Below are 25,605 nucleotides of genomic sequence, written 5' to 3' on the forward strand. Positions count from 1 at the left end.
CCTCGACCTGCTGGCCACACGCCTCTTGATGCAGCCCAGGATGTGGTTGGCTTTCTGGACTGCAAGTGCACATTGCCAGCTCATGCTGAGCTTCTCATCTACCAGCACTCCCAAATCCTTCTCCTCAGGGCTAGTCTCGATCCATTCTCTGCCCAGCCTGGGTTTGTGCTTGGAATTGCCCTGTCCCGTGTGCAGGACCTTGCACTTGGCCTTGTTGAACTTCATGAGATTTGCACGGGCTCACCTCTCCATCCTGTCAAGGTCCCTCTGGATGGCATCCCTCCCCCTCCAGTGTGTGGACCACACCACACAGCTTGGTGTTGTTGGCAAACTTCCTGAGGGTGCACTCTATCCCACTGTCCATGTCACCGACAAAGATGCTAAACAGGGACAGTCCTAATACATATAGATATAATACATACTTGATAGAAATATTGAGCTTTAGTCCTTGTTCCACACCAAGAGGCAGTAGAAAAAAAAAAAAAGCATACTTAGAACAATTACACAAACTGGACCGTTATGCACACAAAGTCAATGGTTTTGATTCACAATGTAAGTGCTGACCTCCATATGTCTAGATGATCACTTATTGAAGATTACTCTTCTCTCTCCCATCCTCCCCATCACTCCAGAGACATCCTCAAGCAACCAAGCAGAAGGGAAAGAAGAGGAAGAGACAATAATAGAAGAAACAATGAATTTGAAGTATAGGTTAGGTTAAAGTTGATGGCCTTTTACACTTTTTGAAATCAGCTATGTTTGTGCAAAGTCTACACTGCTGGAAGTCATCATTTAACATAATGGAAAAAGCAAGAGCTCCCCCGTTCCCCTCAGGTTCATAGTTTGACAAATGAACTTTCCCATCTCCAATAATGGAATGGGGATCTTAAGGAGAGTGAAGTACCGCTGCTCACAACAAATGACAAGAAACCCTGAAAGGTACTTCTTGATGCCTTTAATTTCTTTCATGATGTTCTAAGAACTAGGGTATTACAAAGTGTGAGGTACGCATAGTAATAGCACTAAAAGGACTCCAGTTGGATCAGGTAAAAATGGGGTTACAAAACATTAGGAAAAGCAATAACAAAAAATACAGATGATCTTATCCAGTCACATATCAGCTGCAAATCCAAATTCTGACACCCCTGCAAATCAGTCCCAGGAAAAGTTCACGGCTGCTCTTTCAAAACAAGGACATTCCAGTTCTAGGAGACTAAAAGTGGAAGAACCTCCCATACCAACCCTCTACTTGATCTTTGTTGCCTGAAATGTAAATTGCATCCTTGATGAATGCACAGAGGTGACCTGGGTAACATTGCTCTTTTAGGACTTGTCGCTGGGAGGTTTCTTCTTAGCTTCCACATCCTTCTTAAAATCTTCAAGCTTCTTTGCAATGTTAGGAATCTTTAAAGACAAAACAAAACAAAACAAACAAAACCCACATAAGTTAACAAAAAATCCTAAGCTACACAAGCCTCAGCAGGAACGACAATAACATAAACACAGCAAGAAATTTTATGAAGTTTAAATTGGTTTCTAAAAGATACTTACAGGATCTGTTACCTTACACAGAGGTTAAAAACAAAGCAACATCAAGCAAACAGCAGATGAAAGCACCTTACATGAGGCTTCAGGAAATATTTTAGATTATTAAGAGTAAAAGTCAGCCTGTGGTGATGGGAACATGAGGGAGGATAAAAGATCGCTTCACAGGAAATTTAGTAAGACTAGTCTGGCTTCCTCACTGAAAGAAGACAAGAATAAGCCAATTTAAGCACTGATGTACAGACTTAGATTGCACTATACTGGGAAATTAGATTGCACTATACTGGTCACAAACCAAGAGAAAAGAGATGTTCAAGAGCATCAGATAAGCAAATACGTTCTCGAGAAATTTATAAAGAAATACTTCTTCTGGTTCATTTTGTGGAAACCAAAATTCCCCACTGGGGAATTCCACTGCATTACAAATTGGCAACCTTTTGCAGTTTCACACTTGAAGGAAAATTTAATTTACCGCTTGTGAACTTCAAAACTTCAGCTTTCCATTGCAAAGAGAAGTATTTTGATAAAGCAATCCAACACTAAATTCTGACAACATAAAGAAAAAAAAAAGCAAGCAACTTTTAAGGGCAAGGAATATATCTCATGATTCCAGCTAAAACTGGGAATTGACAATGTAGGATTTTACAAGCTGACTGATTAAAATTAACATAAAGCAAAGTTACCACTGGTACTTGCGAAAAGAATAATGGGCTTTTACTTCATATGCAACCTGACCACAGAGCAGAAGGAAAGTTAATCCAGACAGACTGCAGTTCTCTCATTGGATGATTTGAGGTTGATAAGGTAATATCCTAAGCTTCTCTCTTACCTTCCCTTTCAAAGTTAAGCTCTGTCTGAGAAAATGAAATTAAGACCCCAGCCTGTAATATGCCTGACATTTAAGTTAAACCAAGAGAACTCCACTGCTGTCAGCAGAAACATCCATGTGCTTATAACTAAGCACATGTGTGTACAGCTGCAGAATTAGGACTTCATTAGGACAAGGTTATCTTAGATGTCATCTAAAACAAATCATCTTCAATATCAGCAATAAAATTACCACGTTCATCCTGCAAGTCAGTGCTACATTCCCAGGGAATCATATCCTGCAAATCAAAAGTGTAAGTCCCCCTCTTGTGGCAATACTTCAATAGTGCTACCAGAAAAGCATTGTATCATGCTTACAATACATATTGATACACTCAAATATGTCCTTATAACTACATTTTCATAACACTGTAACACATATCTTGGAAAGTAACATCAGTCTTTTACTAGTACTCTCACTGGAGTGACTGGACAGAAACATCACAAAAGTTTGCACATGAGCAGGGAGCAAAAACTAAGAATTCTGCAGGCAAGATGACTTCAATACTGACGGTAAGAGGAAAGCAAAACATAAATGTCATCAGACATTTGAGCCTCAGCAGCTTTTTTTTTTTTTTTAAACTAGGCTAACACAGATTGCCTAAGGAAAAAAAAAAAATGTTAAATTTAATTAACTCTTCCAGCCTGCAAACAGCTAAGTAGCACTGCTCTTAGAAGGGATTCTGCTGACTCTGCAGAAACTAAAAGCTTGTATTGAAGACTCAGCTCTAAATCTTCTTCTTCTACTCTAACTCTCACAGTAAAAAAATCTATGTTCAATGTGAGAACTGGGGAGAGAAAGTTCACTTACTTTCTTTTCTCACTGTGAGAAAAGAAGGAAAGAAGACTACAGGTTGATAAATTGTTTGAAGTAGAAGCAGGTGTTGAATTTTCCAAAAAAGCTGGCATAATTTATTTTCATTATTGGTATAGAAGACAGAAATTTCAGATGCTCTGAAGGACTTTTAAGCAACAAACAGGTGTACTAAGTGAAGAGCACTGTAAGCAGGCAAGCCATCAGAGTCAGGAAACTGGTATTTTAGTGCCAGTACGATCCACGAGCAGCTGCAAAACCTTGTTTCTCCTGTCTCTGTCTCTGTAGATGTCCGTTTACTATACCTGTGCTCTAGGGCCCCCACACCAGTTAAGGCTCTAAGCATTACTCTGTCACAGAGAAGATGTCAAAGAGGTAGATGTTTTGGTTCCATTTACATATGAGTTCATTTGTAACTAAAGTAAGTACAATCCGTGTTCTGTTTAAATAAAACAAATCATCAAAATAAAGACTGATTCAGTTCTGACTGAGGGAAAACAGCCTTATATTTCCAGTTCAGAATAGATATAACTCTGAGAGTACAAGGTTACTCACATCATAGTTCTGAGCCAGATACATTCCAACCACATTGCCAAGAGTAAAACCAAGCTAAAAAGGAAGAAAGGGAGAAAAGAATAGTTAACATTCTTCCATCAAAAGCATATTGGTTAAAACAAACAAAAACAATGAATATTGCAAGTCATGTGAAGACTAAAGAATTTCAATTCCACTCCTACTTAATTTCTCACCTTTCTTCCAGAGAGGTGCAATTTTACCCATCTTCCTCATCAGGAAAACCTTACCATCATTTCCAAATTAAAGCACAGATGTGTTTTCAACACACATCTCCAAGACTATTTGGATCACGCTATGATCACCTCTGTAAAATTCTTTGCACACTCACAAAGGCAGTAACTCCTGTAAAAACAGGGGAGATAGCAGCAGGGACGTACATCTCACAGAGCTTTTGGTCCATGCCTCAAAAGCCTAAAGCAACACTCCACTAAAACAATGCTCAATGCTGGAGAGGTATACACCTATAGAAAGACATAACACAGTAACATACAGTAAAAAAAAATTAAGTTCACAGGCTTGAAAGTCACAACAGAGACTCTGACTGCAAAAAGATCCTAGTCTCATCCTAAAAGTTCCTCCATCAACTTAAACCGATGTAAACCTGCTACTTGTCTTCTGCAATAACTAACAACCATGCATCTTCCAGACCCCTTTGACCTCAAGAGTTTAGTTTTCAGCCAAAATGCACTCTGATCTAGGGGTTCTTCTAAGGCAGGAAAGCACTGTTGGCTGGAAGCAGGGCACAACCTCTTTAGATAACTGTGCAAACTCATCGTTGCTGAAGGGTGTCTGTGAAAATGCACCCTGGAAGGAAAGCAAGAGCAAAAGAGAAGCACGGTTCCTGGGCCAGAACTTGTTTGTAAGCTGAGAAAAATCCTCAAAAACAACAACACTTTTGGAGTGAAAGAAATTCCTTTCTTCACAGACAGGTGATGAGATTTTCATTCAGCAACTCCCCAAGATCCGAGATTTTATTTTTATTGTTATGTTTCCTGTTAAGTACATCCTATACTATGAAAGCTCATTCGACTATTTTGGAAGGGGTCTCTACTAATAATGTGCCTTCATTCATTGTCAGTAGACAAATCACTCTTTATGACAGCTGAGGCCAGTTCTATTTAAGAAAATTGTTATTCCTTCTGGTCGCTGCTGTCAAAAGACTATTTTAAGAAAAATAAAACCACTGTCCACAGTAACAACTTTGCCATCGCATACTGACTAGACATCTTTTCCATGCCCAAAGCAGCATACAGTACAGCTCATCTTTTCAGTGATTCAGACTCCATAAACATCACTGGTGAAAAGCTAGCTATAGAAAACTAAAACTGCTTGAAAACTGCCAAATGAACCATGACTGCAATTTACTTGCAGTATTTTCTTAAACAGATTTTTGATGTTATTCTTTGTTTATTACCTTTTAAGGAGGTTAGCTTTAACAATTACAGAAGAAGCAGAGTTCTTTGTGTGTGTACTGCACTGGTTATCATTTGCTCTTTTGGTTTTAATTATCAGTTAAAGAAGTACTCTGGGAGATATTAACAAACATTGCACTGATGTAGAAGAGACTTGTGACTCCTCTTAAGGCAGTGCATCACTCTAGCAGGGAATTTCCTGTATTTTTAGCACTGTCCAAGAACTCACTTGAAAACACAAATGCAGTCCTTGTTTATTAGCAGTTTCCTAGGATTTCATCCCAGACTATTTCCAAAGATGGAACAACTATCGTATTCTGCTATGTGATAAACCTGATTCAGTACAGACAAACTGATCTTAATGTACTTCAAGTGTAGTCCTTTATTGAAAAGTCTAGCATCACATTCAAGAGCAATCCACCCAGTTACATTTACTTTTAGAGTTGGCAATTCAAGCAGAGGGAAACATTTCGCTATTTAGATTTCAATTATGTGAACTGCAAAAAAATACAGCAAATTAAAACATGCGTGTTAACAAAGGACAACAGGGCTGATAAGAGTTCAGAGTCTTCCAGTTTCAAGTTGCATTTAAGCAAATGTTTATTTAATGCTTAACTCTGCATAGCAAAAATACAAGGTTTGCGAGATTATCCCTTTATCTCTCTGCTACAGCCTAACAAGGGAGAGCAAGAGTCAAACACTCAGTCTACACCCAAAGAGGGAAGAAACCCAGAATTAGTATGTCTTTTTTTCTAACTTTCAGGCACTAATGAAGAAGCCAGAATAAGAGTTTGGTTTTTTTTTAATCTAGCAAAGGCAACAAAACACATTAGCAGCAAGCAGTAGAGTTGATAAACATGGAAATGATGAGAGTGGCTCAGTGTGTCTACTCTTACTGAGCGTTTTCAGCCGAGCGGAGAGAGACTATAAAAGACAGCTACAGAAATGACTGAGGCTTTCACACTTGTTATTACATTTTATTTTGAAGTTGAGATAAGAAATAGGCCTCATTTAATAATTTATAAAAACATACAAGACTCTCAACTTACAATAGGCCATCCCTTGCTCTGCATCAACACTTGGTATGAAACTTATAAGCCAGCCAAATTACTCTTCCTCCAATAAAAGATGAGTGAATATCACTTATTGTTTGCACTTACTAGGGCATATCTGAACACAACTAAAACCCTAGAGTACCCCTCAAATCACTAGAATGAAAAACAGGAGACCGTTCCCTTGCTTTGCAGCAAAAGAAATCAGCATCTTTTTTTGGTCAGGTAATTTATTTCCACATTTGACAGTAAAAATACCAGCATCGATTAAGTATTTAATGAAGAGTAGCCAGGTACCTAACTTCAGGCACCCAGAAGAGTTTAGGGGAAGGTACAGAAAGACAGAAAGGCGTACTAAAACGAGAGAAGTACAAAAACTACAAAATTAGTCTACTAATTTTGCTGTTGTTAAGGGGGATTTAATGAAACATGACCCCTTGCCTCAACTTCTACATACAAAAATCCACATCTCCAGCGATAAATTTTTAAGGGTGCACAAAATGGCCAGGGCTGAAAACCCCTGCTGTCACAAAAGGAGCGAGGTACCTATGCTGACAGAAAGAAACGTGAGCAGCAGGAGGGCATCACCGTGAGCAAGCAAAACCTGCCGATCTCCCAGGCAAATTAAGGGCACGACTTGGGAGAAAAAAAAACAAGGCAAGAACTTCATTTTTCGGAGCCGGTGTAAGGCACAGTTCTGCGGGGAGCAGGGACAAACCCGGCGGTGCACGGCGGGTACCCAAAAGCGGGGCGAGGCCGGGTTTGAAGGAGCCGGAGAAGGGAAACCGCCTGAAGCCGCACCTACAGGGATGCTGTGCTGCCGGAGAGCCAAAACTGGGGGCAACCGCCCCGTTTAAGCAGCTTCACGGCCAGGGGGGCGAGTCACGCCACAGGGTAGCAGCACCCAAGGCCGAAGGGAGAAGCCCCCGTCGCTGTCAGCCCCTCGGGCGGGGGAAGGCCCCTCCGTCCGTCCGCCCGCCCGCCCGCTGGGCCTCCCGGAGCCGCCCGCGGGGCGCGGGTGCGGGCGGTGACCGCACACAGCGACTTTCCTCCCCTCGCCGAGGAGCGGCGGCGGCCGCCGCCGCCGCCACCGCCCCCGCCCGCCTCGCTCCGCTGTGCCCCGCCCCGCTGCGAAATGGCGGCGGCGCCGCCGCCTCCCCGCTGAGCCTTACCAAGAACTGCAGCATGGCGCCCGCCTGCCTGCTTCCCTGCCTGCCTGTTTGCCTGCCGGGAAAGTCAGGCGGGCGGTGGCGGCTCCTCTTCCGGGTGCCGGCCCGCCCTCACCACTGCTGCTGCAGGGAGGGGTGCGCCCAGCGCCGCCCGCACGCCCGGCCCCGCGGCCTCTGCCCCGCCAAGACCCGGGCCTGGGACCCCCGGGAGGGCGACGCTTGGGGCGGCTGCTCCCGCCACCTCCCTGCCGGTTTTTGAGATAAAGAACCGCGCAAAGAGGGCGGCGGGCCGTTTTTTAAGGCTTCTCTCTCGCTGCATGGGGAGGTCTCTTGTGCCTGCCATTGAGCCTGCTGCTCCCGAGGGACTGCAGGGGAGGGTGCCGAGCAGTTAAATGAGGGACCGGGATTTTACACTACGGATTATTTCAAGCTGGGGTCTTCAAGGAAAGATCTGCGGAACTAGACACGTAGATGGGGGCGAAATCCTGCATGATTTGGGTGTCCCCTGCCTCAGCACTGTGGAAATCTCAGCTTCCTCTGCTGTAGAAGGCTGGAAAAAAAGTTTTCATCTTTTTTTTTATTATTTTTTTTTTCCCCCTTCTTTACTCAGGACTTGCTTGACCACATCTAGGGTACCCATGGCCAGGTGTAGAAAAGACATGGACAAACTGGAGGAAGCTCAGCGGAGGGCCCTGGAACTGGTCAGGGCTGGAGATGTTCCTGCGAGGAGAGGCTGAGGGAGTGGGGTCTGTTCAACCGTGCAAGGGGACCTACGGGGCAGGTATTGATCAGGGGAAGCCAGGCTTTTCACAAGTTAGGCATGATGGGAGGATGAGAGACAGCAGGCAGAAGATGAAACGACATGACTGGGCTGGATTTAAGGACAGACCGTTCTGTCACTTAAAGGAGGCAGGCAGGCAATGGCACAGATTGTCTAGAGACATTGTGCCTTTTCCACCTTTGGAGGTTTTCAAGACCCAGCTCAGTTAAACGCTGAGCAACCTGCTTTAAGCTCAGAGATGACCATGCCTTGAGAAGGAGATTGTACTAGGGATTCTCACCTGAATTATCCTATGATCCCCCAAGAGCATTTAAAAAACATATGTTCCCTTCTTTCTTTCATTTTTTTTTTCTAACACTAGTAGAAAATTAAGAGTAGTTGTCCTTTGTGTAAGACTCTGTTTGGCTTTAGTTTCTTTTAATAGCCACACTTAATTAATTGAGATTTGGGCAGTGAATATCAGGGAGATTTCTCCTGCTGAAAGTCAGTAAGAGATTGGAGACTTTATTGCAATGTGTTACAAATCTCTTTTTCACATACCATTTCAGATTAAAAAAAAAAAAAAACAAAAAAAACCCCACATGGCTATTGTGGAACTATTAGGCAACTCTACCCTGAAACCAAGTTAATTCAAACTAAGCCTCTATTCCCAGAAAGCTCAAATGTTCCATCTAATAGAAAACATGTAGTTTCCTGTCTTTCTGGAGCAGGTACCTTGGTGAGGTAAAGGAGTATCTACTACACATTTTTGGAAAGGAAGCACAGAAAGATACAAAGTAAGTAACGTACTTGTTGGTGCTGGTGATACTCCAGTGAATAGCTGAAATTGAGACAACTTTGTCCTGAATTTCAGGCTCTCCCAAAGCTGCTGTGTTGTGCTTCCCTCCCAGAGCTGATATCTGGAAATGGCATGCAGAGATTTGGATGAATATGGCACAAGAGCCAGGGTTAGAATTCCTTGCCTTCTGGAATCTCTCTCCCAGGAGTCTTAGAAATGAGCTTGTTCTGGTACTGTTTTCCTAATGCTGAGGCCTTCTACACGTGTGCAGGATCAGAGTGCTGAGATAATATTACAAACTCCAGCCTGAGCACGTATCAGAAATCAGAAGGAGGAAACAAGGCTTTTAGTAACAATAATGCCTCCACAGTATCACCACAGGGAGATAAGGCTTTTCCTGTATTCAGCTCGTAACAAATTTTGTTATTATGCTTAGACTATAATGAGTACAACATCTGTTAGACAGTCTTGGCTCAACAGTACTGTACTGGTTTTTTTTTTCCTACATGCCATGAATTTCCTCTGTGACATTTAATGGGCAACCAAAAATAATTTTTTCCTTTAAAGTAAATCTGTTCCATTTACATCAGACAATGCTGAATCATTTTGAGTTAGAGAGTGTAGAGGGTGGGTATTGTGGATGGCATGTGTTATTGGAAGGAGGAGTTCAGTCTGACAGCTATAAATGCAATGACCATCCTTTTATAGCTGGGAGAAAAAAAAAAAGAAAAAGAAACAACACATTTTTTTGAGCTCCCCCAAATATGCCTTCAACTCAGACCAGAGTCTCATAAGGAGGCAGCACTTACCCAAGCCTGGGCATTGGCTGTAACTTGGTTGGAGTGCATTTATTTAATCTTGGAGAAGAGAAGGAATCAGGAAGAGATGCACAAGATTCTCCAACACCACTGATGCTATTCTGGGCAATGGTCAGGGGCTGGAAGGAGTCCAGTGTGCTACATGGCACCATGTTTTGTTTTGCCTGCTTAGGGATGGGTTGGTTACATGGCCTGCTTTTAATTTGCTTTGCTTTTTTCGTTCTCTGCTTGTCCTGCCAAGATACAAGTCATAATCCTTCTTAGACCAGGGGCTGAAGGCTGTCTGGGTCTTGTCTTGCAGCTTCTTCTCTTGTAGCTACCAGCTGTTGCTGTAGAAATTGGTAACAGCCTGTGGAGAGTAAGGACGGGAGTAGCAACCCAAATTCGAGTGCAATGAGCTTGTGTGATGCTGAGCTGGCTGCATTTGGCTGAGTACCCTAGGAAAACCTGGGGTTTAGTGAGACTGACAACTGATTTACAGCATCTTCCACTTTGCCATCACATACACATATTTTAGGAAATGGAGCCCTTTATGTGGGATAACAACATGTCTGAATCCAGAAGTGTGGATATCTGCTGCATAAAGAACAATGTAATAGTCGTGGAGCACCAGTGATATCCCAGGAGCTACTGCATGCATTCAGTCAAAATCAAAGCTGATATGCTGAATATCAGGTACAGCGAGCCCTTCACTCACCTGCAGATGAGACAGATAGTCTGATAATTTTGAACAGTAAGTATGTGCAGGCAAGTTGTAAAGGCCATGGGTAGTACCCATGCATATAATGAACAACATCTTTGAAAACAGATTGTCCCTTGTAACCAAGAATCTTGAAGAGTAAGCTACTTAAAAGAAGTAAGGTGGAAAAACTCATCTTTCTAACTGAGACAGGGACAAAAAAAGGTATAATTTTTAATACATTTTCTGCTGGTGAAGACTTCCTTGGTGTTATCTACTTTACTCAGATGCTCTACAAGTGCAGTCAAGCCCATGAGGTATGCAGAAAGCTTGTTTGTCAGGAAGTACTAGCTATTCTACATTATGTTCAATTGCTAAATCATATTTGAAAATGTGTTCATGTTGCTTTAATACTGTTTTTAATGTGCACGTGCAGGTATATATACACTCCGCTCTATGGAGTTTTCCTAAAGGATAATATTTAATTTACCCAGTGTTTTTTTACAATAAATTTACTGGTATATGAACATACAAGGACAAGACAGTTTTGTGTGTTAGACCCAGTAGAAAAAGAAGGGTATTAGGCCATTATATTATGAGAAAAGCTAACAAAGATCAACTTACACTCTTACGCCCACGTAAATCTATGGGCTTGGATGGAATCTGACCCAGGGTGTTAAGAGAAGTGGCTGATACTGTTGCAGGGACACTGTCTACAATACTTGAAAAGTCACAGAGATCAGGGGATATCCCTGATGGCTGGAAGAGGGCAAATGTCATAGCTATCTACAAGAAGGGCCCAAAAGGAGGCCTAGGATACTACAGACCTGTTAGTCTTTTCCCTCAGTCCCTGGGAAAGTAACAGGACAAGTCCTCCTAGAAACTATTACAACCTAAATGCAGCGGGTGATTGGGAAAAGCCAGCATGGATTTACAAAAGGCAAATCATGCTTGAAAAACCTGATCACCTACAACAATAACATTTTGAGTTTGCATGGGGAGAGTAGTGGATGTTGTTTACCTGGACTTCAGCAAAGCATTTGACACCGTTTCCTACAGCCTTTATGTGGACAAATGAGCAAGACACAGACTGGATGAGTGGTTTGGGAGTGCTGGTGGACGAGAAGCTCAACATGAGCAGGCAATGCGCCCTTGCGGCCCAGAAGGCCAACCGCATCCTGGGCTGCATCAAGAGAAGCGTGGCCAGCAGGTCGAGGGAGGTGATTCTCCCCCCCTACTCTGCCCTGGTGAGACCCCACCTTGAGTACTGTGTCCAGTTCTGGAGCCCCCAACACAAGAAGGACATGGACCAGTTGGAGAAGGTCCAGAGGAGGGCCGCAAAGATGATCAGAGGGCTGGAGCACCTTTCCTATGAGGACAGGCTGAGAGAGTTGGGGCTGTTCAGCCTGGAGAAGAGGAGGCTCTGGGGAGAGGTCTTCCAGTACCTCAAGGGGGCCTACAAGAAAGATGGGGAGAGGCTGTTCAGTAGGGCCTGTTGCGATAGGACAAGGAGTAATGGTTTTAAAATAGAGGGGGGGAGATTTAGATTGGATGTTAGGAAAAAATTTTTTACAATGCGAGTTATAGAACACTGTAACAGGTTGCCCAGAGAAGTGGTGGAAGCCCCATCCCTGGAAACATTCAAGGCCAGGTTGGATGAGGCTCTGAGCAACCTGATCTAGTCAGGGATGTCCCTGCTCCTTGCAGGGGGGTTGGACTAGATGACCTTTGAAGGTCCCTTCCAACCCTAACCATTCTATGATTCTATGGTGTCATGGTTTAACCCCTGCCAGTAACTAAGTACCATGTAGCCGCTCTCTCACCCTCCCCCCTCCCAGGTGGAAGGAGAAGAGAATTGTAAAGAAAGGAAAACTTGTGGGCTGAGATAAAGACAGTTTACTAGGACAACAAAGGAAAAGATGGTGATGATGATGATAATAACAATAATCATAATAATAGTAGACTATACAAAATGAACAAAATGACAACCAGTACAACCAATTTCAAGCAGAGATCACAGGACAGAACTGAGAGAGATCTTGGAACAAGAGAGAGAGCGAACATGCTGCCCACTAGCCAACCCCCTTGTATACTGGGCGTGACATCTATGGTCTGGATTACTTCCTTTGGCCAATTTGGGTCAATTGTACTGGCTATACCCTTCCCCACTTCTTGCACCTGCACATTAGCAAAACCTGGAAAGCTGGAAAAAGTCCTTGATCTCTTAACAACAACTAAGTGTATTATCAGTGTATTATCAATGTTCTTCATGTACCAAATCCCATACTAAATCTAAAACATAGCCGCTACTAGGAAGAAAATTATCTCCATCCCAGCCAAAACCAGGACGGTGTCCACCCCTTATTCTGTACCATTTATGTCATGCTTAGGTCCCACGGTTCACAATTATTCATTGCCACTTTTTCTGTCTTTGCTATATACACACAGATATCATTCCCTTAGTCTGTGGGCCATGCCTCTCAAATGTCCATTGAGTTAATTTAGTCCATGAATTTGGGCTCTGTCTGTTATAAGAGTCTTTCAGGACAGGACAGACAGTGTTAGATTGGTGCATGCTGTATCTGGAGCTCACAGCTGGCATATTTGGCGCGGCTGGTGTATCATGTCCACAGTCTGCAGGTTGAAGATGTTGATCTCAAAGAGGTTGTTTGGCACCAGTTGTTGAAGCCAGTTCTAGTTCTATCACCTCTGGACTTTTCTCGGTTTCATCGAAGTTCATTCTTCATTTATCTGAGTGATTCTTACTGTAATACCTTTGATATGACATATAACAACTATAGATATGATGACATACATTATTATATAGCTATTAACATCATCTAGTTCAAATTGTTGGCTGTTTTCACCTGAAATCAAATCTTGAGGTACACATCAGACTTCCCTATCTGTCACAAATGGGTGATTTACATCGCTTAAAGAACCATTGTCACTGATATTAGCAGAAGTTATTTTAATATGACGCTGTAAAAGTGCTACTTAGCAAAGTTCAGTGGCAAGGTTCACTTTATTAATTACTGCATGGAAAAACAGACAAAGGAAAATTGAGTTAGACTCGAGTTAGAATGATATACAGGGAGACCAGAGACGCAAAGAATAGGGAGGGCCCTCCGATTGAGTCACGAGGTTCACAATGGACCTGCTTAATTTCTAAACTCCTTCTCAGAGAGGAGCCTAGGTGCAGTTGGGTCCAGACTTGGTCTCAGATTTGGTCAACAGTTTATGCCTAAGGATTATAGATGCAGAGTTTGTGTAATGTTTCATTAGCATCAATTCAGCATACAGTCAAAGTTATCAAGGCAAAATCAAAGTTAGCCTACTACAGGGTTATGCGTAATGTCGGTGTCGTAGTTCAGCCCTGATTGGGACCAGACTACGCAGTCTCTCTCTCACTCCCTCCACCCTCCGAGAGAAGAGGGAGAGATGATGTAAGAAAAACGGCTCAAGGTTTGAGATAAGGACAGGGAGAAATCCTTAAAGTTACCGTTACGGGCAAAACAGACTCGACTTGGGGAAAAACACTCATTTATTTCTAAAATTAGCAGGAGAATGAGACAGGGAACAAGATAACCTCCCTCCACCCCTCCCTCTTCCCAAGCTTAACATTATCTCTACTACCTTCCCCACCGAGCAGCACAGGGGGGAAGAGGGAATGGGGATTGTGGTCAGTTCATCACACGCTGTTTTATGCCGCTGCTTCATGGTCGGGGGAAGGACTCACATTCCTCCCCTGCTCCAGCGTGGGGTCCCACCCACACACCACGGTCCTTCGTGAAACTGCTCCGACATGGGTCATCTCTTCCACGGGGTGCAGGCTCTCCAGAACGGCTGCCCCAGCAGGCCCTCCATGGGCCACAGCCTCTTTCAGGCATCTACCTCCCCCGATGCAGGGTCCTCCACGGGCTCCAAGTGGATCTCTGCTCCTCCGTGGACCTCCATGGGCTGCAAGGGGACAACCTGCTCCACCATGGTCGTCACCACAGGCTGCAGGGGAATCTTGGCCAGGAGCCGTATTCCTCCTCCCCCTCCTTCTGAACTGACCTTGGCGTCTGCAGCCGTTCCTCTCACAAGAAAAGTTCTTCACAACAGGCTGGCAGATGCTTCTCAGGATCCTTTTTACATCACATCTTATTCACTTCTCATCTCCTCTCCACTTCTCGCAGCCGGGACGGGCCGAGTTGGGCCCAGTCAGCCACCTGGTGAGAGGCCAGAGGGTGAGGCCTGCAAGGCCCATGAGGCCTGCACCTCCCCCTCTGCGCCTCTGCCCCCGCTCAGCTTCTTCACATCTTCTCTTTTTTTTCCTGTTTTCCCCTTCTTAAATACGTTATCGCAGAGGCACTATCACGGAACATTCTGCTACCAATGGGCTCGGCCTTGGCCAGCAGCGAGTCCGCCCTAGGCCCGGCCGAGTCCACTGAACAAAGGGGAGCAACTTCTAGCAGTTTCCTACAGAAGCTACCACCTTAGGCCCCCCCTCACTAAACAAAACCACAACATTCGGTCACTTACAAAAGATCTGCTGTTGATAAAATATCTTTTGGCCTCAAGGAGCAATCCTGAGAGACATCTCAGCTCAAGGGGAGATCATTGCCATACAGTCACACACTGCCTAGCATGGAGAGCTCAAAGAAGGCCCTGTTGGGCTGTCATATTTATGGAATAAAGTGGTTTGCTCATAGTCAAATTACATGTGGTGGGGAAAGGTATGCATGAGACTCCTTGTACCCACTTTGTACATGCACTTTGTTCCTTGATAAATGAGTCTTGGAAAAGCCACCCACCTGGTATTCATGCGTTAATTGCATGATCGGTGTTCCAACCTCATATGCCTCAATGCTCCCTGTGTCACTCTGCTCCTTTTTGGGTTTTCAGAGAACAGATTGAAGCTAGAGGAGTTCTTGGCCCAGCTGCAACTCAGGTCTTTACCTCCTCTGAAGCCTGCACCAAATCACTGCCATTCTGGTCAGGGCGTTGAGCACGCCCATCATATCATCCTCCTACACCACCCACCAAATGCACGCAGGTCCTTGATCAAAAGCAATCCCACAGATAGGTTTGCCTAGGCAGGAATACCCTAGACTGTCTTCCCTAGTGTATTTTTTAAATGCACCACAGGGACTTTATCCCCTTCTACAGTATGTGAAAATTTTAATTGGACAGGGCTAGCTCAATTGGTAGATCCCTTAGTGTAGACTAACCAGGTGGCTTTTGCTAGATGTTTATCTTAATGTTTGAATGTCTCACCACTCATTGCTTTCAGCATAGTTTTTAACAGTCCATTGTACCATTTGATTTTCCTGGAGGCTGGTGCGTGATAGGGGATGTGATATACCCACTCAATGCTCACGTGTCTGTGAGGTTATTTTGGAAATGGGTCCCATTGTCTGACTCAATTCTTTTTGGGGTGCCTTGTTGCCATAGAACTTGCTTTTCAAAGCCCAGGATAGTGTTTTGAATGGCAGCATGGTGTACAGGATATGTTTCCAGCCATCTGGTAGTTGCTTCCACTATTCTAAGGACATGGTGCTTGCCTTGGTGGGTTTGTGTGAGTGTGATATAATTAATTTCCAGGCCTCCCCATATTTATAGTTCAGCCATTATCCTCCATACCAAAGAGGCTTTAACTGCTTGGCTTGCTTGATTGCAGTGCATGTTTCATATTCACAGATAACCTGTGCAATGGTGTCCATGGTCAAGTTCACCCCTCAGTCATGAGCCCATCTATGTTGCATCTCTTTCCTGATGGCCTGAGGTGTCATGGGCCCACTGAGCTGTAAATTATGTTGCCAGTCCAGATCCACCTGATCCACTTCAGTCCTAGCAGCCTGATCCACTTGCTGGTTGTTTTGATGTTATTCAGTAGCCTGACTCTTGGGTACGTGGGCATCTACATGATGTACTTTTACAACCAGATTTTCTAGCCAGACAGCAATATCTTGGCACACTGCAGCAGCCCAGATGGGTTTGTCTCTGTGCTGCCACTTGCTCTGCTTCTATTGCTGTAACCCCCCCGACAGAGCATTTGCCACCATCCATGAATCAGTATAGAAGTGGTCGTTTTTCTCATTCAGCAATATCTAAAGCAATATCTATAGGATGACTCTCACGTCTGCAAACTGACTCAATTCACCTTGTCTTTCAGTGGCTTCTGCGACTTGTCATACTGTAGGACTCACACAGTGGCTTTCCACCTTCAGTGTTTTCCTACGATATGACAAGACCCATCAGTGAACAGGGCGTATCACTTTTCATTTTCTGGTAGTTTATTATCTGTATCACCTCCTGCTCTGGCAGCATTCTGAAATCTTTGCCTTCTGACCAGTCCATGATCACTTCCAAGATTCCTGGGTGACTAGGATTTTCTATTCAAGCTCACTGTGTGATCACTGTGACCCACTTATTCTACATAGCATCAGTTGCGTGACATGGAGAGGACCCTCCCTTTGAAAATCTAGCCCAGCACTGGCAGGCGGGGTGCCAGGAGGAGCTGTGCTTCAGTACCAGCCACTTCTGAAGCAGCTCAAACTCCTTCATATGCTGCCAGTATCTCTTTTTCAGTTGGAGTATAGCAGGCCTCAGATCCTCTGTATCCCTGACTCCAAAACCCTAGTGATGAACTGTGAGTTTCTCCTGGTGCCTTCCATCAGAGGCTCGAGGTAGGGCCATTCTCCCCAGCTGCACTGCAAAGCACATTATTTACATCTTGCCCTGCCCAGACTGGCCCAAGGGCATGAACTATTTCCTGTTTAACTTGGTCAAAGGCTTGCTGTTGTTCAGGGCCCCATTTAAAATAATTCTTCCAGCTCACTTGATAGAGTGTAATTTGGAATATGCGTTCTCTGGAAACCCACAATGTCTAAGAAAGCCTTTGCTTCCTTTTTGTTAGTTGGTGGAGACATAGCTGTTATTTTACTGACTACATCCATTGGGATCTGACAACATCCATCTTGCCATTTTATTCCTAAAAACTGGATCTCTTGTGCAGGTCCTTTGATTGTACTTTGTTTTGTGGCAAAACCGGCTTTCAGAAGTTCTCAAAAACTTCTTCTGCTGTGTTGCCCCACATGATGATTTCATCAATGTATTGCAGGTATTCTGAAGCTTCATCTTTTTCCAGGGCAGTCTGAATCAGTCTGTGGCAAATGGTAGGGCTGTTTCCAACCCCGAGGCAGTAAATTCCAGGTGTACTGGACACCCCTTCAAATGAAAGCAAACTGTGTCCTGCATTCTGCTGCCAAAGGGATGGAGAATAATGCATTAGCGATATCAATGGTGGCATACCACTTGGCTGCCTTTGGCTCCAGTTGATAATGAAGTTCTAGCATGTCCAGCACAGCAGCACTCGGTGGTGGTAGTGTAACTTCATTAAAGCCACAATAGTTCACTGTTAATCTCCATTCTCCACTAGATTTTCACACTGGCCATATGGGACTGTTAAAGGGTGAGCAAGTCTTGCTGATCACTCCTTGGCTTTCCAGTCAGCAAATCAGTTCATGGATAGGGATCAGGAAGTCTCAGGTGGTGCAATATTGCCACCGGTGCACCGTTGCGGTATGGATCGGTATCTGTTGTTCTTTGACCCTCAGCAATGGAAGGGTCCTCCAAGAGACAGGGCAAGGTAGGCAGATGTTTAATTTCCTCCATTTCCATGGTAACAATACCAAAACCCCACCAGTACCCTTTTGGGTCCTTGAAATACTCTCTCCTGAGGTAGCCTATACCAAGGATACACAGAGCATCTGGACCAGTCACTATTGGGTGCTTTTGCCACTCATTCCCAGTCAGACTCATTTCGATCTCCAAAACAGTTAACTGTTGGGATTGCCTTTTCACTCCAGAAGTAGAGATGGGTTCTGCACCTTTATAGCTTGATGGCATTAGGGTACACTGTGAAGCGCTGTCTACTAAAGCCTTATACTTCTAGGGGTATGATGTGCCAGGCCATCGTATCCACACAGTCCAGCAAACTGTTGTCCTTCTCCTCCACCTGGCTGGAGGCAGGGCCCCTCTAATTCTGATTATAGTACCTGCTGTCAATGGATGGCTTGATCTGATCATAGTACCTGCTATCAATAAATGGATTTGTGTGAGATACATGGGTTCAAATTCCATCCTTGTTACATACTTCTTGTAAATATGAATCAGAAGTCCTTCTACCCAAATTGGGGAACTGCCCACTGCAGACTGGAGCAGTCATTTTCCTGGAAGAACCTCCATTCATGATTGTTTTTCCTCACAACTCATGTACCCTTGCCTCTAGGGTCAAGATGGGTTTTCTATCCCACTTCCTCATGTCCTCTCCATGGTCACACAAGTAAAACCACAGGGTACCTATTCTTGTGATGTCCCTGATTCATTATCATCTTTCACTAAGTGAATTGATTTTTTTTGGTGTTTTTCTTCCATATAGGGGCAACTGATAACAGCATGGGTTGGTTCTTTGGTTCATCTGCAGAACCTCTTGTGAGGGTTGGAGTAGCCGCAGTGGGTTGGGGTAGCTGCACGTCACCCACATCTGTGCCAATGTTTAATCCTAAGCAAGACCTGACACACGTTCCGGACACCTTGTAATAGGATTATGCTGGTTCAAACATCCCAGGGGTACTTGAAATTCTCAAGAGCTCTTGTAATTAGCCAGGAGAAGAAGGGGAAAGTAAAGGAAGGCATTTTCTCTGTTGCTCTCCGGGTAGAAAAAGCAAAAAGTGTAATTACTTATAGTTCCCACGAGATGGCTCCCAAAGTAGGGAGATGAAGCCACAGCTTCTGCTCCACTCTCCATGCCGCTCCCCGCCACTGAACGAAAATAAAAAAATCGATCCCATTACGAATGATCTTATCATACCATAAGGCAGCACCACACAGCACAGCAAAGCCTTAATCCAACGGCCAGAGTGGATAAACCATGTAGAAACACAACAGCATACACAGCTAGTAGGATGCTATTTGACATGACTCTTCAGAGCAATTCTGAGAGCACATAGGGCAATATTGTGGCAGTGACATAATGAATGCTTACAACAAGTCTGTTTTAATACGCTCTGATCAAACCCTTCAAGCCTGACCAGGAGCTTGAACCCTGGACCTTCAGTCTGATTCTCTCTCAACTGAGCTAGCTGGGCCCCTTTGAGCCCAAAGGGTACCAAAAAGGACTGTCATGGTTTAACCTCAGCCAGAAACTAAGTACCATATAGCTGCTTGCTCACCCTTCCCCCTCCCAGCTAGGGTGGGAGAGAGAATCAGAAAGCAAGGAAAACTCATGGGTTGAGATAAAGACAGTTTACTAGGACAGCAAAGGAAAATATAGCAATACTAACAAATGTTAATAATAGAATATATAAAATTAATGATGTACAACTTCTCATTGCCTGAGACCCGACAACTGATACAACCCATCCAGCGATCACGGAACAGAATTGAGAGCAATCTCAGAAAATCCCGAGAGAGAGAATGAGGGAGAGAGACAGAGACAGAGATAGAGAGAGACAGAGAAGAAGAGCTGCCCACTGGCCAACCCCACTTGTATACTGAGCATGACATCTATGGTGTGGAATATTTCCTTTGGCTAGTTTGGGTCAATTGTAAACTACTGGCTATATCCTTTCCAATTTCTTGCACCTGCACATTAGCAAAACCTGGAAAGCTGGAAAAAGTCCTTGATCTCTTAGCAACAACTAACAACATTGGTGTATTTTCAACGTTCTTCACATACCAAACCCCATCCTAAATCCAAAACACAGCTACTGGGAAGAAAATTATCTCTAGTCTGGCCAAAACCAGGACGGATGGGTAGGAAATTGACTCACAGGACACACTCAGATGGTGGTGGTCAATGGTTTTTGCAGGACAGACTGAAGGATTTAGGTCTTTTCTCCCTGGAGAAATGAAGGCTCAGGGGGGACCTCATAATGGTATTCCAGCACTTAATAATCAGCTACCAGGAGGATGAAGGCTCTCTCTTCACATGGAGCCACATGGAAAAGACAAGGGGCAATGGGTACAAGTTGCACCAGAGGAGGTGTCATCTCAATATAAGAAAGACATTTTTTACAGTGAGAACAATCAATCACTGAAACAACCTTTCCGCAGATGTGGTAGAGTCCCCATCATCAAAGATTTTCAAGATGCGATTGGATAGGGTACTAGATAATCTCATCTAGTCTCCCTTTCCCACAAAAGATTTGACCAGATGATCTTTTGAGGTCCCCGCCAACCTGGGCTGTTCTATCATGTTATGATATTAACAGTAATTTATGTTCTACATTGTAATATTTCTCCACAAATATTTGACCCAGTGAGCAGTCAAGTGGTGATCTTCTCACTCTTCCTTCTGGCTTGCTTTTTCCATAAAATCAGTAAATATGTTATTATCTGACCTGAAAGCAGCAACAATAAAAGATTTGATGTGAATACTTGTGATAAGAGTGTTGCAAGTGTTTGAGAGTTAATTTGAATAAAGCAGTAGTATTGATGATTTACCTATGATAAGGATGTAAGTGAGGCAAGGTTGGTACGGAGGCACAGTATTTTAGCAGTCTTAACTGATAGCATGAGGTAAAATTACAAATTGTTGGCCGTAGAAGCCCTTTCTCATGTCTGAATATGAGAAGTCACAGGACATAAACATTGATTTTAAAAAGGAATTTTTCTTGTACCTTCACAGTAGCTAATATACAACTTTGAATATAAGCCCTGAGGATGCATAAATGTAAGTGTCCTTTTCACAGCACTCCTTATTTCCAATGTATAGCTGAAAAGGGGAGTGGAAATAAATTTCCTTGGGCTAGAAATTCTAAAAAAAGAACACTAGATGGAGCCAGAAAAACATATATGAATATTTCTATTTCTGCTTTATTCTGTTTAATCCTTAGATTATTGTTTCAGTTCTGCCCACTTTCTTTTATTTGCCTTAGTAAAATATATTTTATATAATCTGTGATGTGGCTGAACAGTTTCTGAGGAGCTGTAATTATCTAGGACTTTTTTTTTGTCTTGCTGTGGAGACATGCACCATTTTAGTAGATAATAGATACAGAATGTATTATACACGTAATATCTAATATTATTTTCCTAGGAAATAGGAAATCAGAATTTCAGGGCAAACAGCTTATAAACCCTTACCAGAGCTTACCACCTTTAAATATACAAAGTATAATTGCCTACCTTAAAAAAACTAAATAGCCTCTCAGTTTGCATCTCCTCAAACCTTTTTCAGTCGAGGTGCAAGTTATTGTTAATTTAAACCTGCTGAAAACATCTTTCTCAAAATAACTACCACTCTGTCCTCTCTCCTCTTAGATGCTGTATCCCAAAGATCCTCTGGAGTTCTCAGATCAATAGCCTAGTATATTTTTGACAGAAAAACAGAAGTCATCACTGACTCACTATATGAGTCTGAAGTTGTTTAAGGATAGGTTTTCAAATGTAGTTACTGACTAGAAGAGATAGCTGGTTTATGGTGGTACATATTGACCCTTTTAAAGTCTAATTTTTACAGAGTACTATGAGATTCAAAGATAATTCCTGACACTACAAAACACAGACAGTTGATCTAGTTCAATACAGGAAAAAAAAAAAAAAAAGGTTTAAAAAAAGCGCCAAACCATTTACTTTATTAAAATGGAGGTTTTAGGGAAAAAAAAAAGATATTACATTTTCCTCATAATGTGTGTGAAAGTATTAAACTCTTCCTTATGTTAGCTGTACACTTCAGTCTGCCTAGCTCTGTGTGGACGATCTGTTAGGGGCAGAGAGAGCAGCTTAGCTCTTTCTATCAGCCCTCAGACAACCTGCAAGTGTTTGCTCCTCTCTGCTGCTTCAGCAGAAACGGACCATCACCAGAGCCACAGCTGGAACAAGGACACTTTGTCAGGCACCACCCTGCCTTATCCTAAAAGTTCTCCTTTCCAGAAAAAGGGAAACTTCAGAGCATGAGAAGCACAAGCACCAGGAGAAACAAAGAAGATAAAACGTACAGAAGGTCCCCGAGCAGCAGGGCTGAAGGGTAACATTACTCCAAAGTCTGAATTGAGAGGTCTGTCACAGTCCTGGGGTGATACAACCACACAGGAACCTGGGCTGTCTTCACTGAAAGTCGTTTCTATGTTTTCCATTAAAATGAGAAATTGTTCCTTGTTCTGGTGGTATGGTCTGGATATTGGGTGTCCTGATTCTGTTTGTCTATGAACCTAAAAATCTAAGACTTGTCTCTCTTTAGAGTAACTCCAGAAGTTGCTTGACACAGAGGCAGGGACTCAGAGGGACTTGAGAAATAGCTTAAAAGACAAAATATCTGCTGAATCTTCTTTATGTGCAAAGTAATAACAATGAGATGCCCCTAAAACAAACCAACCATGTGATTTTCAAAGAAATACTCTGGGAGGAAAAAAAATTCAACCTCATTTTTTCCTTTATAGATGCATGAAAATGCATTGCAATTTAAATCTTCATTTCCACAAAAGGACATTTGCAAGCTCTATCTATGATTTTATCATATACCTTTGAATTATATTACCCAGCATAGCATAGACTACAGATGGTTCTAACTTACCTGCTTAATATCTGACGCACATCTCAGTGGTTCTGGCTTCCCCCATGTGAATGGCTCTGCTTTGTCTTTTTCTCTCCATTCCTTCAATACATATGTATGTACAGGCAACTCATATTTTAACTTGGACTCACTTAGCTTTCAACAGTTTCACCGTGAGGTCAGCCAGGCAGTGAAGAAGGTTACCCAGAGAGGCTATGCCATCTTCTTCCTTAGATGTTTTCAAGACTCAGGTGGACATATCCCTGAGGAACCTGGTCTAAGCTGAGAGCTGCTTCTTGGAAGTGGAGGTTGGACTAGAGACCTTCTGAGGTCACTTTCCACTTGAATTATCCTAACTTGTGATTTTACTATGCTTTCTGTTTATATGCAGTCATTCATTTCTTCTTCCTTTTAATGGAAGAAACAATTTTTCAGTCTTGCCAAGCCTTGCATCCAAAAATAATGAAATAACCATCTACCCTGCCAGGCAAAATAAAAATCTGCCCAGTAAAAGTTCCAGTGTATAAAGAAGGAAAAACCCCAAACCCAGAAGACTGATAATTTTATATTTAGGCAGAGCAATGGAGTATCTTGAATGCAAATGAATCATGGTTTTAAGTTTTTCTCCTGAAGCTACAAGATCTAGAAATGCTCTCTAAACGACTCCTCTCCAAGCCAACTGAGATATTCCCATGGTTGCATGCCCTTGGGACAAGGAATTAAAGAACTGAGTCAAGCAATTGAAAACAGAGTCAAGCAAGAAATTTTTGAGCAATCATACCTTTCAGCTCTAGCTGCTGGGTTATGGCCTAGTAAGGGCAGTAGTATGACAAGGACCTTAATTCTCCTGTGGTTCATGGAGAAGCAAAATTGCATGAGCAGATAATGGATGTGTCATGAATTCCTGTCTGTGCCAGACCTGGAGGCGGCATGAGTACCAGTCATGGAGATTTAGCTGGCAGTTTCAAACTCTAGCTGTACATGAAGCTGTGGGACCTCCTGGTTCAGCTCCTCATGTTCTGGTTTAGAGTGAATCGTCACAATCACATCAAACGTGAGACACTGGGAAAATAGCCCCATCACTCATAGGGTGATAGCAATCACTAGCATACCAATTTTCTGAAATCACTTTTCAGAACAGCACTAGAGCTTTTTAAGAATTCAAGTCCTATCAAATGTGCAGGAAAATGAGCAATGAAAAAAATGGTTTTTATAGCTAAGCTTACTTGCTGCTGTTAGGGCCCTGAGTGCACCAGCGGGCTCTGCAGTCTCTGCTGCCACTCCAGGGTGGCAGAGCTGGGAGAAACCTCACTGAGGACCTCCGTCCCTTGGGTCTGAGGCTGCATGGGCTCTCCAGTCCTTGGTTCTGTCCGAAGCAAGGGTGCAGCTGTCCTGGTCACTGTCACAGCCTGGCTGCCTGGTCAGCCAGATCTCTGCCCCACTAAGGCCTGCTGGACCACCACTCTCAGTGCCCGGCATCCTCCCCACACTCGCTGGGCAGCCCACCCCACTGCTCCTGGAGCAGCACTTTGTTCTCACTAGCCAGAGTGCAATCACTTATTCCTAAGAGAGAAAGAAAATAAAGGGACTTGGCTGAGCAACCTTTGTGGAAGAAAAGTCAGTGCCTTCAGAACAGCTATAAAAAGAAGACATATGTGATATAATTAAAAGAATATAATTAGAATGTGTCTGGCAGAACACCTGAGTGATGACCTGAGATTTAAGTATAGCCACATCTTCTGGGTATGAGTGGGGAAAGTGTTTATGGCATTGGATATATGTTGCTCTCTCCAGTGAATACTCCTCAATGTGGTGTTCTTTGTCACATCTGGCAGAAAAACAAGCTCAAAAAAAGCTTTGAAGGTGAACTCAAGAACTCACTATTCTCTTCAGTGCAGAAGAGCTGCAGGTTTTTTAAGGTGATGTTAAACAGTACAATACTTCGGCATAAATTTCTGCTGGGACTGGAAAGGGCAGTCTCCCTCTTGGGGCAGCTGAAAACCAGGTCCTATTTAAAAAAAAAAACAAAACAAATCAGCCTTTCCCCTGCTTAGGTTAGTTCTTCACATGACTAAAAAGTGCTAGCAAGAAGCAGGCAGCTGGCAGCTGAAGATATGTAAGCCTTCTTTCACGCATGTTCAAGAGTCATCCAGAGCTGCTGGAATTAAGATTATATTTATATGTAAGTAAAACCCATGTAAATGAAACACCATATTGTAATTTCAGAGTGATGATCAGTAGATGGTGCTCTTTTCTTGAATAAGTGTTTAAGAAAAATTTTCAAATTATCAAAAATATTATCAACCTCTTTCAATCTTTTTATCCTACAGTTAGATAATATTTGATAAAAATTAAATTTCGAACACTTTTTTCCTTCCAAAAGTCACTCCAGATTTTCACTATATTTCATAACAGACAGAGAAACACCGGTTTAACTGACCCACTTCATTAAATTTGGTGGGATAATCTAATTATGGTGTTGCACTTTACCAAACTGCTCTTCAAAAAAGAATGGATTATTTGTCCAGATTTTAATTAGCTGTCCTCTTTCTATCACAAGGTTGTTTGTT

General features: G+C 43.1%; 1 protein-coding gene across 1 annotated transcript; it reads right to left on the reverse strand.

Annotated features, from left to right (window-relative positions):
• Positions 1-940: 940 nt before the first annotated feature.
• STMP1 (short transmembrane mitochondrial protein 1) lies at positions 941-7,621 on the reverse strand. Its single transcript, XM_086754995.1, has 3 exons — positions 7,439-7,621; positions 3,782-3,835; positions 941-1,404 (listed from the first exon to the last, which is right to left on the reverse strand). Exons 1-3 carry the CDS (start codon positions 7,451-7,453, stop codon positions 1,324-1,326), a joined length of 150 nt encoding a protein of 49 aa, XP_086611121.1. The 5' UTR covers positions 7,454-7,621; the 3' UTR covers positions 941-1,323.
• Positions 7,622-25,605: the final 17,984 nt, after the last annotated feature.

This window comes from Chlamydotis macqueenii, chromosome 1 (genome assembly GCF_036417535.1).
Source record: "Chlamydotis macqueenii isolate bChlMac1 chromosome 1, bChlMac1.mat, whole genome shotgun sequence".
Classification (NCBI taxonomy): domain Eukaryota; kingdom Metazoa; phylum Chordata; class Aves; order Otidiformes; family Otididae; genus Chlamydotis; species Chlamydotis macqueenii.

Excerpts from the sequence above, each read along its gene's own strand:
- STMP1 (XM_086754995.1), bottom strand. Across the intron at positions 1,405-3,781 it reads ATCTGGCTCAGAACTATGAT|ATTCCTAACATTGCAAAGAA; the intron begins GTGAGTAACCTT and ends TTGTCTTTAAAG.